The 18,358-nt window shown below is 36.7% G+C and overlaps 1 protein-coding gene across 1 annotated transcript in view; it reads right to left on the bottom strand.

Moving 5' to 3' along the window:
- Positions 1-18,358, bottom strand: part of LOC121739183 — a 142,538-nt gene that overhangs the window by 21,630 nt on the left and 102,550 nt on the right. The window contains exon 8 of the mRNA XM_042131532.1: positions 8,817-8,900. Within this exon, the coding sequence (XP_041987466.1) occupies positions 8,817-8,900 (84 nt within the window). The remainder of the gene's footprint in view (positions 1-8,816; positions 8,901-18,358) is intronic.

Below are 18,358 nucleotides of genomic sequence, written 5' to 3'. Positions count from 1 at the left end.
CCGGATTTTTTAAACCATAATAATTATACTCCGCAAACAAGCGATACCGCGATATTATAAAGGGAGTGCCACACCATCTATCGAGCGAGTATGGAGTGTACATCGTAATTCGCAGTTCTGATTTCATTTATATTTTAATCGAATTTAATTATCATAGTTTCATTGTTAACTTTTTAACACTATTTTTCCTTTTGTACGTAAAATAATTATTATAAAGTCGAAACTAATTTTTAATGTTCTTGCAAAGCCACAAACATAAAAATCTTTTCTTTTATTTAATACAGTTATTTTATACTTTCAGTTTTTAGGTTTCCTTTTTTTTATAAAATAAGGGGGCAAACGAGCAAACGGGTCACCTGATGGAAAGCAACTTCCGTCGCCCATGGACACTCGCAGCATCAGAAGAGCTGCAGGTGCGTTGCCGGCCTTTTAAGAGGGAATATAAGTAATAAGGGAGGGTAGGGATGGGAAGGGAAGGGAATAGGGAGGGTAGGGAAGGGAATAGGGTAGGGGATTGGGCCTCCGGTAAACTCACTCACTCGGCGAAACACAACGCAAGCGCTGTTTCACGCCGGTTTTCTGTGAGAACGTGGTATTTCTCCGGTCGAGCCGGCCCATTCGTGCCGATGCATGGCTCTCCCACGTATAGTCATCCCCGTTTTCATCCTTGTCCAAAGGGTCTAGACTTCGCTGTCTGTCTGTCGTCCGTCCGTGTGTCACGAGGCTAGATCTCGAGAACCGCAATAGCTAGATATTTTATTTTGTTACAAATTATGTACTTTTGTTGTCGCTATAAAAGCTAATAGTCCAACTATAACAAAATAAATGATTAATCGGGGTCTCATACAACAAACACGTTTTTGCCCTTTTTTGCTCTATATCCATAATGGTAAAAGTAAGGTTTTTGAAAATTTCAGAAAATACTTAATTTTATTTCAACTTTAATAATAAGTAATAAAAAGTACATAAACTTGTGATTTAAGGGGGGCTCCCATACAAATTTAACTCTATGGAAACCTATGTACGCCAGTCCGACTCGCACTTGGCCAGTTTTATAATTTTTCCTTTCATTGTGGATAACGACCTACCTTGTTGCCAAATTTCAAGGTTCTAAGTCTGCTAGAAGTACCTTAGAATTTTGATGATCTGTCAGTCAGTGAGTGACAAAATGTAGTAACTTTGATCATCCGTAAGTCGTAACTATTAAACTATTTATCGAAATGTTATGTCATTTGGAGGTTAAGCTAGTTTTAATACTTGCTCCTAGTCACCGAAATTCTAAATCCCTAGCTTTGTTAACATCGAAGATAAAGGGGGTGTAAAAAAGCCGCGAACCGCTTCGAGAAAAGTATGCTACGGCCGTGCCTTTACTAAAAAGCTTGGCTGGAGCACTACCGTGCTCCCAGATACTCCTTAACGTGAGCGAAGCCGCGGGCAAAAGCTCGTTACATAATATTTATTATATTTATATTTATATATGATATTTATTACGTATTTATTGAATGAAATGAGTTTTTTTTTCGGAGGAGTCAAAATTTTGATCATTTTGATGAATATCGACGGGTGCAAAGTAAAAAAAGTCATCTGCAATTTTGAGTTTTTCGTTTTTTTGTAGAAACTAGCTTAAAATATCATGTTCTACAACATACCAAAAACAAAAATTCAAATATCACCTTATTTTTGGTACTTTTGTCACGTAAAAGAAGACATCTACTCTTGTTTTGTGAAATTGCACGATGTAGATGCGGATAACTACCGCTGGTCGTCTATACGCGGGACGCGCGGGGGTCATGTTATGCGGCATAAGCGGCTATCTGCCATATAGCTTTTTCTACGTTGCGATTGTGATTTAGATGTCTCAATTTACTTTTGCAAATTAGTATTGTTTATTATGTTTATGAGTACCTATTTATGTTAATTCTTATTGTTAGCTATATTAATTGACTTCTAATTTGTTACTGTTATTTTTTACTGTTTTTTCATGTTCAGAAAGTCCAAAACGACTTTTTAAAGAAGTTGAAAGTTTCCAGAACATAAGTGATAGATTTATCGAGCAAAATACTGTGTTGCCCGATGAAATTATTGAACATCTTATAGAAAACCTTGATGTGTCACCGATGAAGACAAATGAATATAAGTTAACTTTGTAAGATAAGTCCCCATGATCTGAATACTCTAGGCCAGTCACACCAGTTCACTCTCAGTCTGAAATATAAAATGATTTTGAAAATTTGTCGATCTCAGCAAATTAACAAATACGCCAACACCCTCAGAATACAGTTCATCACTTCAAGTCCGCCGCGTCCATTATCAGTATTAGATCAAAATATTATATATTCTTTTTTATTAAACAGATACTTTGATCTCATATAATCTATGACCTGCTTGAGTTTATTAACTCAAGCAGGCCATCGAGTATATTGTCCCTCTCAAACTTTAAATCTTCTATAGACAACACCATTGATGCTTCTTCGGCAGTGGAGGCATCAAGTGAATGTTCTACGCCTTCCTCGTTAAACGGTAGAAAAAGACGTCAGTTAAATATTGATCTAAAGAAAAGGCGATTGAGAAATAAAGACACGTGTATTGATACGAGACGTAAATTACGACAAAATTTAGGTAAACAATTACATCAGTCCAGAAATGGTAAATTGCAACCTGCGTAACATCATATCCCGGCATTTGCAAGCTCTCGCGAAGTTTTTCTATTAACTTATCTTTGACCGGTTTTGGGATCTCTGTGATCACGAGAAGCAATTGAGAAATCGTTGAAATAAAATTTCATTTTGTGTTCTGAAAAATCGTATGCACCCCTCCGATGGTGTAAAACGTCCGGCGATGCTTATGATGTTATAATGAACCCATCATGCTTACAAGTGCCAAGTACAAAGACTTAATAAGCCTCTGCCTAATAATTTACAACATAGTTCCTGTACTGATAATGATACTGAATAATTTTTAAATTAGTTTAAAATAATTAAAGTATTGACACAGAATTTCATTTTTGTTGTGAGAAAATACGATTTTTACGAAAGTAAATGAATGATTCCTAAGTATATCCATACTAATATTATAAATGGGAAAATATGTTTATTTATTTATTTGTTTGTTTGTCCTTCCTTCACGCTCTAACGAAGAAACAAATCGTATTGTTTTTTGGCATAAACTTAATTGAAAGGATGAAAAGTAACATAGGCTACTTTTGGTCTTGGAAAAACATCATGTTTCTAAGGGAGCTTACGGGAATATTTGCAATTTACGCGATTTTCAAATTCCACGCGAGCGAAGCCGCGAGCAAAAGCTAGTATTTCATATTTTAACTTCCTTCTAAATCGTGTACCTTGCACCGAATCAACAACGTAGAAAAAGATATCTACGCAATTATGTTCTGAACTTGGTGTGTTTAAGATGTAAAACGTTTAACTTCATATTTTAATAATATAACTTACTTTTAATAATAATTTTAATAATATAAAGTGTTACACTTTACGTAGTTACTGATAATCGTACTAGTAATCGGTAAAAATACTTTAATAAATATAATTTTTAATTCCCACGTAGAAACGACCAAGTGGTAGTTAACTCAGTTGTCATATTTTCAAGCGCAATGTAGATGCAGACAACTACAATATCTCGTAAATTAAACATAATTAGAAGAAATTAAATATACATGTGGATTCATTAATAAATAATGAAACAATGATGAAAATTTCAATAAATTTGATCGGAAATTGACAAAATGGGAGCATTTTTTCCTATTATGCGCTCTCCTGAAAAGTTGATGTTTTGTAGATGACTCTTTTTACTTTGCACCCGTCGATATGTAGCCTCTATTTACATATTATGTAGCCTTTATTTACGGTGTATAAACTGATTATTGACGAGTATAACAATTGATACTCAATAAAACATGCTTATTAGACAAAAACTGGCAAAACTTCAAATTAAATTTCGAATGTAATTTCCACGAACGCATCCAAAACACATAAATAAGTACTCTTATCTCAAACTAAGCGCTTATGTCTCAATCGTGCGAATAAAAGCGTCTATCAAAGGTGTTTTCAAACACAAAGAGCACTTAAGATGAAAATGTTGATTGTATCACTGAATTTATCGTTAGAAGATAAACATCTTTGATCACCCTTTGTTATATTCTTTTGAATGCACTAACGGATCTATTTATTCTGCTCTGTCGGCTTACTCGAATACAAAGGAAAATGATTTTGGCAATGTTTGCATGTATGTTTTACCATAGCGTCTATAACTCTAGTCTAGACTGATGATCCGATAAAAATTAAGAAGGCGTCCATAAAAAACAGCTCTGATTTCCATAGACTTCAACGTTTTGTTATGTACTTTAAGGGTAAATTCAGACCGAGACGAGGCGAGGCGAGGCGCGGCGCGGCATAAATTTGTATGAATTTGACAGATTTCAGTTGCACGCGTCTTGCGAACCTGTCAAATCCATTTATATTTAGAAATGCATTTACGCGTCGCGTTGCGGTCTGAATCAACCCTAAAGGTGGCTTTCGGATCGGAGCGACCGCGACCGACGAAAATTCAAACGAAATGCCACTTTATGACATAGGCGATAGGTTTCATTTTACTCTACCAACTAGCTTTTACGCCACCGCCGGCGGCAGCGTGGGTCGCCACCAAAATGTCAGTAGAAAATGACACTTATATTCTTTGTCATAAAGTAGCGTTTTATTTGAATTTTCACCGGTCGCGGTCACTCGCGGCAAAGATCCGAAAGCCACCTTCAGACGCCCGCAAATCCATTGCCAAAGTTCGTTTACCTACACGGCAAGCGTACATCTTCCGGGACCAAAAGTATCCTATGTAAAGGACAGGATACTTTTATCCCGGGATTCTTTTTTTTTTAAGAAATAAGGGGGCAAACGAGCAAACGGGTCACCTGATGGAAAGCAACTTCCGTCGCCCATGGACATTCGCAGCATCAGAAGAGCTGCAAGTGCGTTGCCGGCCTTTTAAGAGGGAATAGGGTAATAGGGGAGGGTAGGGAAGGGAAGGGAATAGGATAGGGGATTGGGCCTGCAGTAAACTCACTCACTCGGCGAACACAGCGCAAGCGCCGTTTCACGCCGGTTTTCTGTGAGAACGTGGTATTTCTCTGGTCGAGCCAGCCCATTCGTGCCGAAGCATGACTCTCCCACGTATATTTCCCACGATTCTAAATATTTCCATAACCAGCAAAAATCGTACAGGGGTTTGGGCGTCAATAGGTAACAGACAGATAGACACACACCTTCGCGTTTAAACGTAAGTATTTTTTAAACAAAACCACCCACCCCAAAATTGAATACTCTTTATTTACCTTCACTTTTATAAAGTGGCCATACAAACTCAAAGATAGGTCGAAGGGTGAGACAGTTATTACAGAAACTAACACGGGTTCGGCCATGTAAAGTTTGTTAGAAAATTACCTTGCCCAAACTTGCAACTTTGATGAAGGTCTCTTTTTAGGACCTAACATCTAACGGGCCTAAAAATTTTCATGTAACACATCAAAATAAGAAAATCAATATTTGAAAATACTGAACTAACCAATGATTTGGTATCAAATTGGCATATAAATTCCATACCAACCAATGATTTGACATTGCCATTAAATTGGTCGAATTATTTGCTTTTATTGATAATATTAATAACAATAATTATTATTCATATTATATCCTCTGTAGCAGAAGCAGACGCGATAACCATTCAATAATATTTTGCTTACAGGCTATTTTTTTGTTTCGGTCTAAACTTTGAAAAGTGCATACGTATCTACACTCATTATAGAACAATGTTTGCCTATTCTTCCTAAAAAAACAACTGTTACGTACAAAATGTGAATAGCACATTTTGTACGTAAGGGTTGATTCATACCGCAACGCGACGCGTAGATGCATTTCTTTTGGACTATGAGAAGAAACGTCCCCACCAACCAACAGAGCAGAAACAGGTGTCATTCGAAAGGTCTACTAGAATAGAGATTTTTTTACTATGGCGACATCTGTCAAGTACGTGGGGTTACAGTGCAATTCCATCAAACTTGGCGCGGCGTCGTCATCGTGCCATGACACGACGCCGCCACCCTGACACGGTGCGACGCCGCATAGTGTCCCGGTGACGCGAACGGTGCACCGCGCACCCCTATTCAGGGTGAAACATCCGAAAAATGGCGTTCCAAACTTAAACGAGACATGTGAAATACCTATCAAACAAAGTCGCGTAGTGGAAATATTGTCAGATTTCAATCATACTAAATGGGCCACGGAGCGGCGCACTGTTCGTGGCACCGGAAGTCGGAACACGCGTCACGTGTCACGGTGGCTGCATCGTATCGTGGCACGGTGACGATGCCGTGCCGTGTTTGATGGTGACGCAGCCTTAGGTTTTATAATAATATATTGTTTTTATTTTATTTTTTCTCTTTAACATACGCATTTCCTTAATGTGCAAAGAAATAGTGTTAAAATATGAAGATCATATTAATATTATTCTCTTCAATTAAATCGTCATTTGTTTGTACATGAAATTAAAAACCAGCACAGTGCGTATCGGGTCACGCGCAATATAGGGCTCTGTAGTATCGCTAGTTTTTGATTATTTTTGTATCGTCAATGAATGTACATTAATTGTAACGTGTAACTTTAAAACTTCATATTTCACAAGTAGATCCCTAAATCGGAAAATGATCTTTGAATACTCTGAATAATATTTTTTAAAAACGTACCCAACGACACCCCACACGATAGGATGGACGCGGAAAAAAAATCATCCCCGCTTGATGTGTATGGGGAGGTACCATAAAAAAAAGATTTTATATACCATTTTGTCGCCATCATATGCATACATGCCGAATTACAGCTTTGTAGGCCCTATAGTCTCTAAGAAAAACCGCGGACAGACAGACAGACACACAGACAGACGGACAGACCGAAACTATAAGGGTTCCTTGTCGACTACGGAACCCTGATATCCTTTTTGTTTGTAGAAAAAAGTGTTTTTTTGTTCAAAAATAAACACCTTTTTTGTGGAGAAAAGTGTATTTTTATAATAAACCCAATTGATTTTAAAACTGACACTGGTACTTAAGACTTTTCTGGGTCCCAGTGAACAAATCGAGACGCATCCCATGACTGTTGAAGGGTGGGGACGGGGTCCACACAAAATCCCGCATAGGCCTTTATAATATGGATTTGATGGCAATTGAAATCTGTCAAATAGATACAAATTTATGACGCGCTGCGCCTCGCCTCGTCGCGTTGCGGTCTGAATTAACCCTCACAAAATATTGATAAAGCAATTTAATAAAAGCCGAAATAAACACCTAATATTTTTGTACAATTGTCAATTAGGTACTGAAAATGATGTCCAAAATGATTATGTTTAGCAATAGGCTATAGGTCGACATAACCATAATATGGCTCGATATGTCGCTATGTCGCTACGATAAATTGTTCCGCCGTGTGTCACATAGGCAATTTTGTATTTGAAAAATTTAGGCATTACAAGCTTAACGTAGAACAAATGATGTAAACACAACAATAGGTCGTCAATCAGGCCCAGGGCAAACAGATTAGGGGCTGAATAATAGCCTATCTGTTCTGCGATAGCCAATACGTTGATTGATTAACTGTCTGCCCATCAGACGGCTGCCATAATATTATTATAAAAACGGTAAAATTGCCGGTCGCCAATTTATTGAAAGAATAAACCTTATGAAACAATTTTTAACATTATTTTTATTTGCGTTACTTAAAGTAGAACAAGTTCAACAAGATACAATTTTACGCATTAACATTGAAAAGATAATTCATCAAAAGATACAAAAAGACGTAGAAAGTTGTCAAGAATTTATTTATCATTTCGCTCAAGCTTAGGTAAAAAATCCGAGAATTATAAATGGAATTTCTTTGAAATTAATGTGTTTTGACTTATTCGTAGGTTTTGACGATAAGATTGTTGTGACAAAATTTCTTCGGATAATAAAAATTAAAACCTATCTTCTTTTTACATAAAATGTACACGTAAATACACGTGACACGGAAATAATTGATTAACTTTCAACGTTACTTGTCTCTTTTTTCACTCGCGCATATTGTTGGTATATATATATATATACAGGGTGTAACAAAAATAAGTGATAATACTTTAGGGTGTGTACGTGTTCCTTGTAGAGAGTTCACTGTTAAAGTAGCAGCGCTGAAAGACGAAAAAATTTTTTCACTTTTGTATGGGCAAGGGCCCGAGCGTCACGAGTTTCTCCATACAAAAGTGAAAAATTTTTTTCGTCTTTCAGCGCTGCTACTTTTACAGTGAACTCTCTACAAGTAACACGTACATGCCCTAAAGTATTATCACTTGTTTTTGTTACACACTGTATATATATATATATATATATATATATATATATATATATATATATATATATATATATCTATTTCGGTCTAGGTCCTAGCGCGAACCTGAATAGTTTTATTATTTTTTTCTTTTTTAGTTAACTCGTGTCAAATTATTGACAATATTAGTAACTAACATATCGTGGGCCGATTCTTATAATCCGAACCTCAGTTCGTATTTCGACGCGCGGGACACCTTCAATCGAAGTAAGTAGAGGTGCTAGACTTAAGCACCTGCAGGCTTAGCATGCCCACAGTAGAAATACGAAAGAATAGAAACGCTGACACTTTTTACGGACAAACTAACAGAATTCCTTAGTTAACATGAACCTTTCTATGGTGACTATGCTAAGCCTGTTGGGAGCATGGTTGCGCCGCGGCCAAGCCTCATTGAATACTTACCCTATCTGAGTAGTCAAACGCGGCGGTCCCTCGCCCGTCCATGTACTCCTGGAACTGAGATATGACGCACACCATCGCGTACATCTGACAAAAAAAAACATTTTTTTAGAAATTGTATTTAAGATACACACATCGAACCAGTAGGCTGACTTCAAACAAGCATCGCAAGCATACTAATATGAGCGGTGAGCGGCTCACCAACACATACACGGCACACGGCCGATATTATGACAAGTATACCTAATAATATTATGTCCTATCCACTATCGGATGTAGTAACGTCATACTTAAAATTTTTAAGATAGGTTATATGATGTACTGATTTATTTCTTTAAGATAAGTTATATATTAAAGAAATAAATAAGTTCATGAGGTATGCAAAAAGTTTTGATTACATGACATCAAAAAGTTTTGTGAATAAAACTGGTACAAAATATTTCCCAATTGGCAGTTCCATTTATAAGATTTTATAAGATACTTTTTAATAATTCATATTCAGAAAACTTTAAAGGAAATGTGAGAAAAGAGGCTTCTCTCAATACGCTTAATAATTTAATTACACGTTTCATCAAACTTCGTGCGTAACGTTTCTAAATAATATGGAACGTATTTTGCACACATCGTAACGTTGTTTTATGAAAAAACCATTTGTGTTTTATGAGCAGCCAGCAGTATAGATGAGAAACACTCGTTAAATTACTACAAACACTAGTGATGTGCTGGTTATTATCGATATTTAAAGGTTTTATGAAGTTTAAGTGTTGTGTGTAGGGGCCAATTTCGTTAACAGCATTTTTAGGGTTCCGTAGTCAACAGGGAACCCCTATAGTTACGGTCTGTCCGTCCGTCTGTCTGTCTGTCTGTCCGTCTGTCTGTCCGCGGTTTTACTCGGAGACTATAGGACCTATAAAGCTGTAATTCGGCATGAATGCATATATTAATGACAAAATGATATATAAAATCTTAAAAAAATATTTTTATTATGGTACCTCCTCTACACATCAAGCGGGGATGATATTTTTTTTCGCGTCCACCCCACTATGTGGGGTGTCGTTTAATAGGTTTTTTTAAAATATTATGAGTATATCAAGACCATTTTCTGATTTAGGGATCCATTTGTGAAATATGAAGTTTTAAAGTGGTAAAAAATCGTCAGAGTCCAGTGCCTCTTATACCAGCTAAACGGTTGCTTCTGGAAATGTGACAAAATTCACGGGAGTAGAAAATATGCTGAATTTAAAAGGAAAATTATGACGGCTAAGAAGACTTCGTAAGTTATTGAGTAATAGTCGATCAACTAAAAAAAATATTCGGCGAAGTATAAAGGAACTTTTCGTTCAAATTCCTTTGAACGTGATTTAACTAAAATTATGTTGTTAGTAGTGTAAAACACATTATAAATGTACATTCATTGACCATACAAAAATTATCAAAAACTAGCGGTACTACGGAACCCTATATTGCGCGTTGCCCGACATGCACTTGGCCGGTTTTTTTTATAAGTTGAAAGTAAAAGTTAATTTCCACAACAGGTGCAAAAATTGACTCAGTTGTATTATGTAAGCTTTTGCTCTTGCCTCAAGCCATCTATTATTACTATTTCGGGATAAAACGTTAAGGTATCATATTTTTGTGTTACATGATAATCATTGTATAGTACTAACAATAAAGAACTATAAGTAGGTACCTAATTTAATTAGGTAAGAATCTTTGATTTCAAAAGATTTTCATAAAGAAGACACATTGAAAATTTTGTTATATTATGTTACCTTACCATATAATTACATTTATACCTTCTAGCATAATATCTCGATAAAACAACATCGACATAAACAGAACATCACTAAACCTTTCGAGGTGTTTATAGCAGAACTCCACCAACGAAAACATCAGGGGTTTCATACTTAATGTATGATCATGTCTAACCAACATATATTTTACAATCTGCAAGATCTTCATCCGAGAACATTATAATAAATTGAAAATTTGCAAGAGTAAGAGAATTTTTTTTTTATTTAAAATATTATTACAAAAATCATTTATGGAACTGATCTTTCTTCGAACCAGTTTACTTATAGTTATACAATGTGAATATTTTTCCAAACTCACGTTGTCTCTTCCTGGTAAAGGCGCTTTTCCTGTAATGCGTGTTATCGCCCACGAGTGTTGCCCGCAGAACAGAAAAAAACCGGCTTAGTAGCGAGTTGGACGAAGGGTTCCGCAGCAAAAATAAGGTTTATTTTTTATGAAATTAAAAGGTTTTTGATTTATTTTTATGTTTCAGTTGATTCAATGAAAGTTAATTTAAGGTTTACCACTTATGACGTATAAAAAAACTACTAGCTAGATCTCGTTCAAACCAATTTTCGTTGGTAGTTTTTATAGTAATGTAAATCATATATTTTTTTAGACATCATGCCCCTACTTTAGAAGTTAGAGGGGGGGACACACATTTTACCACTTTGGAAGAGTCTCTCTCGCAAACTATTCAGGTTAGAAAAAAATGATATGACAAACTTCAATACAATTTTTCAAGAACTATCCATAGATACGAGGGCTGCTATTTATGTATCCGGAATTAAGAAAAGAAACAAACATATATCATTTAATATGGTTTTATTGCTTTTCAAAATATTCGCCGCGATGATCGACACACTTTTGCATACGCTGGAACCAATTTTCATAGCACTTTTTCCATTCTGATTGAGGTATCTCCAAAACGTGCATTTTGAACGCATCAACAGCCTCTTCGCGGCTCGAAAAACGTTGACCACGTAATTTGTTCTTCGCGTATGGAAATAAAAAGAAATCGTTAGGTGCCAAATCAGGGCTGTACGGCGGATGACCAGTCAATTCGATCTTTTGACCCTCCAAAAACTGAGTAGTTTCAGCTGAGGTGTGACAGCTAGCATTGTCGTGATATAATAGCGTGATATAGTAGCGTAATAAAGCGTAGTATAATATGATTCTGCGTTGTCGGTTGTCCTTTCTTATTTCTTCAAAGACTTCTGGTAAACAAATGGTCGTATACCATTCAGAATTAACCGTTTTACGATTCTCTAATGGCACTGTAGCCACATGTCCATTAATTCCAAAAAAACAGGCGACCATTTGCTTCAAAGTACTTTTTGCACGAGTAACTTTTGTTGGTTTCGGCTCATCTTGGAACACCCACACCGTTGACTGTTGTTTAGTTTCGGGGTCATATGCATAGATCCAAGATTCATCACCTGTGTAGATATTATAAACGGCTTTTGACGTACCACGGTTGTATTTTTTTATCATTTTTTTGCACCAATCGACACGAGCCCGTTTTTGATCGATTGTCAAGTTGTGCGGAATCCAACGCGAACATATTTTTTTTACAGCCAAATGTTCGTGTAATATCTTATGTATGCTCGTCATACTTATGCCTAAGGACGCCTCTATCTCGCGATATGTAACATGACGATCACGCATTATTAGTTCCCGCACAGCATCTATATTTTGTGGGACAACAGCTGTTTTTGGGCGACCTTCTTTATTTTCATCCGTGAGCATAGACCGCCCACGATTAAACTCACTGTACCAGTGATAAACAGTGGTTTTTGATGGTGCTTCATCTCCAAAAGTTGCGGTGAGTTGAATAAAGCACTGTTGTTGATTTAGCCCACGCCGAAAATCGTAGTAAATCATTGCACGAAAATGTTCACGCGTTAAATCCATGGCAAATGAAGACACGCAATTTTCAAAATGACGCCACAATGGAAAAATAATTGACAGTCACATGAAACAAAATGTATTCTTCAACCAAAGAGTTCTATTTTCAAATGTTGTAATTACTTTTTAAATATTGTTCTTGTAAGTGGCCAGTTCCGGATACATAAATAGCAGCCCTCGTACTCCACACGCATAGCTTCGACGAAAAAAATATTTTTTTGTTTCAGTTGTACCTATGGGGACCCCTAAAATTTTTAATATTTTTTTCTTTTTTGTATCAAAATCTGATTGCGGTTCACAGACTACATCTACTTACCAAGTTTCAATAGTATAGCTCTTATAATTTCAGAGAAAAGTGGCTGTGACATACGGACAGACAGACAGACAGACATGACGAATCTATAAGGGTTCCGTTTTTTCTCATTGGCTACGGAACCCTAAAAAGACAAGATGCGAGCAACTTGTTCAAACATTAACAATGCCCAATTCGACTCAAATTCGAAAACATAATCGCGCGATATCCAATAAAGTAGGCAACGACCATACGGTAAAGTATCCGAATCCGAGTCGAACGGAAATCGTGAATCGCCCTGTAGATCCGCGCGCGGAAGCAAAATCGCCCAAAAAAGTGTGCAGTGCAAAAAGTGTCGTGCATGAATTCGAGTAATAGACTTTTCGACTGCATCGTCAGACATTCCTATTTCATATTCAGAAAAAATCTTTACAAACCTCATTTAAGGCTTTAGTTTTTAAGCCTTGAAAGTTGCGTGCAGAGTTTTCACGTAAAATAAACAAAACCGCGACACTGAAATAGCTATTAGCGATTTCAGTGTCGCAGGAATTACCCGCCCGCCCAATCCGCCCAGCGGCCGCCCCCGCCCTAATTAAGACTTGTAACACGAGTTTTCAAATAGTTTTAAGCTGACTCCACAAGTATATTAGGCGGGTTTAACAAATTAGGCTCTCGCGAACTTTTTAAGGTAGATACCTAATTACTTCGAGCTAGTATCACTTTTACAAGCTCCGACAAACATAGAGAAATGTTAGGATGTATTTATACGCGCGGATTCTGCATTTACTGAACGCGCGGATTCAGCTCGCGTGTTCTCCCAAACTCCAATACAGCAGAAAACGCGCAACTCTGAACGCGCCGTTACAAGTATCTTAGATTTTTTGTGTGATTCTGGCGTGATCAAAATAATGTTCTTAACTGTAATTAATTATCAGCTCAGGCACAACGTCAGGAGGATTTCCTAGCTTAAAATTTTCTTTTTACGCACGTTTCACTTTCTTATCGACCTAGTAATTTAATTACTTTCTTGCACGATCGAAATTAATCAGTTCTTCAAAACCCCTTTGATATTCATATGAAGATCACTTCTAAAGAGTAACTGAAGCAGCGGTTTTTAAATTAAGAAGCTTTTAAACTTAATTCTTGTCATCGTCCCGTGCAGTGCAAGCTAACTTAAGAGGCCGCTCGAGTTTCGCATATGTACCAAAATATAGATTTTTGTAATAGTAAATGCCCCGGAGTAATCATTGCAGTCACAATTCCAAGTACTAGAGATCACCCAATGGTGGAAATTCGACCTTAGTTTCAACGACATTAGGACTACTACCTATATTTTGTAAAAAATATTGACTTTATCATATTTTTTTTCAACTCTTGTCTCTGGAACTTAGCTGATCTCAGACTGGCCGTGTAAGCATTGTCTAATAGTATCTAAGATTCAATAAAAAAAAACTATAATACATTTTCAATTTGTAATCTTGTTGTCAACAGACTTCAACCATAAATAAAAGAGTATAATTCGTATGTATAGGCTTGTCACTCAAAAGTCTGTCATTTTTCCTAGTGTGTATGTTGTAGTGTGTGTAATGTTTTATTTGTTAAAAAAATGTATGATAAAAGCATAATTTCAAAATAATATTAGCTCGATGCACTGCTACACCATATAAACTATAACTGTGCAAAAGGCGAATGCCCAAAAATGTATGGACCAAAAACCCGTAATCGATTGAAACCATTTATATGTGGCATAGTAGACTACTTATACTGTATCCCAAATACAATATCCTTTTTGGATTAAACAATCACCGAGTACTTTAAAAACGATCGTAACTAATTGACTTTTCTTATAGGAATCTATATGATATTCAGGACGACGCGATGCTACAAACGATAGTGTGGCGATTAGTACCTAGTAAAAATATTTTTAATACAGATGTACAGTGTTGTAATTATGTATTTATGAATTTAATGTTTAAATATTTATCACTTTTATATCTGACAGTATAGAATGTTAGTTTGGTATAGAAAATAATCTGTATACAATATGTACTGTTTTTTTAGGATTATTAAGTAGACGATATCGGTTATATGATCGTTTTTTTTTTATAAAATAAGGGGGCAAACGAGCAAACGGGTCACCTGATGGAAAGCAACTATACTGTCGCCCATGGAGACTCGCACCATTAGAATTTAGAAGAGCTGCAAGTACGTTGCCGGCCTTTGAAGGTTTGCAGGTCGTATTGAAAATATAGTGACAGTTTATTTCAGAGTTTTACAGTGTGCAGCAGAAAGTTACGCAAAAACCGCACGGTGGAAGACTGCCACTCATCAAAGTGATGAGGATGGTATATTTTTTGCGTGGGGCAATGGCGAAAAGTTGCAGGTGGTATGATTCCGAACAATTTCTTAGAGCACTCCCCGTGATACAACCGATAGAGGATGTAGAGTGAAGCCACTTGTGATTTAGTTTATTCTTAAAATATATTTTATTTGACATACTTTTTTAGGGTTCCGTACCCAAATAACGGGACTTCGATGAGACTGAGACTTGGATGTCTGTCCGTCTGTCTGTCTCCAGGCTCTTACTCAATAACCGCTATAGCTAGACTTCTGAAATCTTCACAGGTTGTGTATACACAACCAGCGTTGTGTATACAAAACAGCGGCATCAGATATATCTGATGCCGCTGTAACAACAGATACTAAAAACTAAATAAAATTAAGATTAAAGGGAGGCTCCCATACAACAAACGTGATTTTTTGCCCTGTTTGGCTCCTAATCTATAATGGCTATATTATGTAGACACATGATTTTTTTTATGAAATCCTCAATGCACACATAGTGCACTTAAATATTTAATCGCAAAATTAAAATAAAATAAATAATTAAGGTGGGCTCCCATACAGAAAACAATTTATCCCTACGGTACGGAACCCTTCGTGCGCGAGTCAGACTCGCACTTGGCCGATTTTTTTTTCTGTTTAATTGTACATTATTGTCTATCAACATCGCTTTCACGAGAAAGATCACAAAAACTAAGGAAATAACTAGTTGATTCGAAGTAGATACCACACTGTGTATCTCAGATTTATTTTTTCAAATTATCGGTTGCGGTTATGGTTTAAAAAAAAATGAATTGCATATTTTCAATCTACTATTTATGCTCTACTTTGCTGTACATAAATTATTTTAATCGACTATGGGTTTTTTTTGGGCATTGTCCTTTCATTCACTTACGCTTCCCCATTTTTCGTCAAAAGGGATACAAAGTTTTTGGCTCACGTATTAATATATAGATACTAGCTGTTGCCCGCGACTTCGTCCGTGTGGACTTTAGTTTTTAGTTGTTCCCGTACATCGATTGAGTCGTTTACGCGCAAATCAGAAAAGTATATTGTGTGGAAACCGCACATTTTTCCGGGACAAAAAAAAATCCTTGTCCCATCCCAGATTCAAATTAGTATCTCCAATCTCCATGCCATGCCATTTCATCAAAATTGATTAAATAGTTTCGGCGAGAATCATAAAAAGTTTATTGTGCGGGAACCGTATATTTTCCGGGATAAAAAGTATCCCTTGTCCTTTCCCGAGACTGAAAGTATCTTCATACCAAATTCCATCAAAATAGATTGAATAGTTTACGTGCAAATGATAAAAGTATATTGTGCAGTAACCGTACGTTTTTCCGGGACAAAATGTATCTTATGTTCTTTTTCGGGACTCGAAAGTATCTTTATACCAAATTTCAGCAAAATGGGTCCAGCCGTTTACGCGTGATGTCGTGACCACTTCACCCGCGTAAATTAGATATTTCACAGACAAATTAGTCCCCAAAAAATAGCCTATGATCCTTCACGTGGTCTACTGTTATCTACTGTATGGTTCTTACTGTGCCAAATAACAGAAAAATTGCACCAGTAGTCCGTGAGATAAGCCCTTTCAAATAATTTCCCCCGTTTTTTCCACACTTTCCTCTATTTCTTCGCTTCCATTACTCTTAGCGTAATAAAATATAGCTTACAGCCTTTTTCGATAAATAAACTATCTAAAACTGAAAGAATTTTTCAAATCGGACCAGTAGTTCCTGAGATTAGCGCGTTCAAATAAGCCATTTCAAATAATTTCTCCCGTTTTTTTCACACTTTCCTCTATTTCTTCGCTCCTATTAGTCTTAGCGCGATAAAATATAGCCTATAACCTTTCTCGATAAATGGGCTATCTAACACTGAAAGAATTTTTCAAATCGGACCAGTAGTTCCTGAGATTAGCGCGTTCAAACAAACAAACAAACAAACTCTTCCCAATTATAATATTAGTATAGATACTTGGAATGGTGAGTGCAACATCATAAAATATAGCCTCCCAGTTGGAGACAATTTATGACGTTGCAGTCACGATTTTTTTGCATTACAATTTACACATAATGCTTTGTTCAAACCTACGAGCTACGCGACCACGCGACTGCGAAGCGGGAGCGTCAATACAAAACACACACATTTTGACAAGTTGTCAAATGTGTGTTTTGTATTGACGCTCCCGTTTTGCAGTCGCGTGGTCGCGTAGGTTTGGCCTAATATAGGTGTTCCGTAAATTGCTATACTCCACTCGGGCTAACTTGTCGCTAGCGGTCATTGACTCCCTGTCAAAAACTTGTCATTTTCCATATAAAACCACGATTTACAATATCTGACACTTCATTGTTTTGACAGGGAGTCAACGACCGCTAGCGACAAGTTAACCAGAGTGGAGTATAGTAGTTACGATTTTAGAAAAAGCTGAAGACACAATACCCTTTTTCACTATCATGAGCCTTTGATGTTTGTGAAATAGCTGCTCATAGTTTAGCTCTCATTACTTCGATGATCGTTCTTCAATATCAAATAATAAAGCGTCACATCTAAGGCACTTATGTAGCCTACGTGACATGATACATAGGCCGCATCAGTTAGACGTAGGGCAGGGCTCCTGGGAAATTCGTGGTGCGAGGAAATATGGCCGCGATAAAACGAGAGAGATTTATTATCATTAGCGCGTTACGATACGAATGGGTTATCAAATATTATGTAATCATCTTTGTTGAGGCTTATTTTAGTATCGCGTTGACCGCTCGCTGACCGTCGGTGCTGACAATAAAATTTCAGTATCACTGACCAAAATATTGAAAAGCGCTTCCTAGAATTTTACATGCAATACAGTGAACTGCACACATACATACATAATATACTATAATGGCGGACCTACGTAATTTGGTCGGATTATGTCAAACCTATCCGACAGATCACAATTTATATTGAACGAGCTTTTGCCCGCGGCTTCGCTCGCGTTAAGAAGTATTATTATATACAAACTTTCATCCCCTATTTTAACCCCTTGGGGTTGGAATTTATCAAAATCCTTTCTTAGCGAATGCCTACGTCATAACATCTACCTGCATGCAAAATTTCAGCCCGATCCGTCCAGTGGTTTGGGCTGTGCGTTGATAGATCACCATGTCAGTTAGTCACTTTTTACCGACTTCCAAAAAGGAGGAGGTTATACGTTCGTCTGTAT

Source organism: Aricia agestis, chromosome Z, assembly GCF_905147365.1.
Source record: "Aricia agestis chromosome Z, ilAriAges1.1, whole genome shotgun sequence".
Classification (NCBI taxonomy): domain Eukaryota; kingdom Metazoa; phylum Arthropoda; class Insecta; order Lepidoptera; family Lycaenidae; genus Aricia; species Aricia agestis.
The sequence above is the reverse complement of the archived record's forward strand: the minus strand, read 5'-3'. Positions and strand labels throughout refer to the sequence as shown.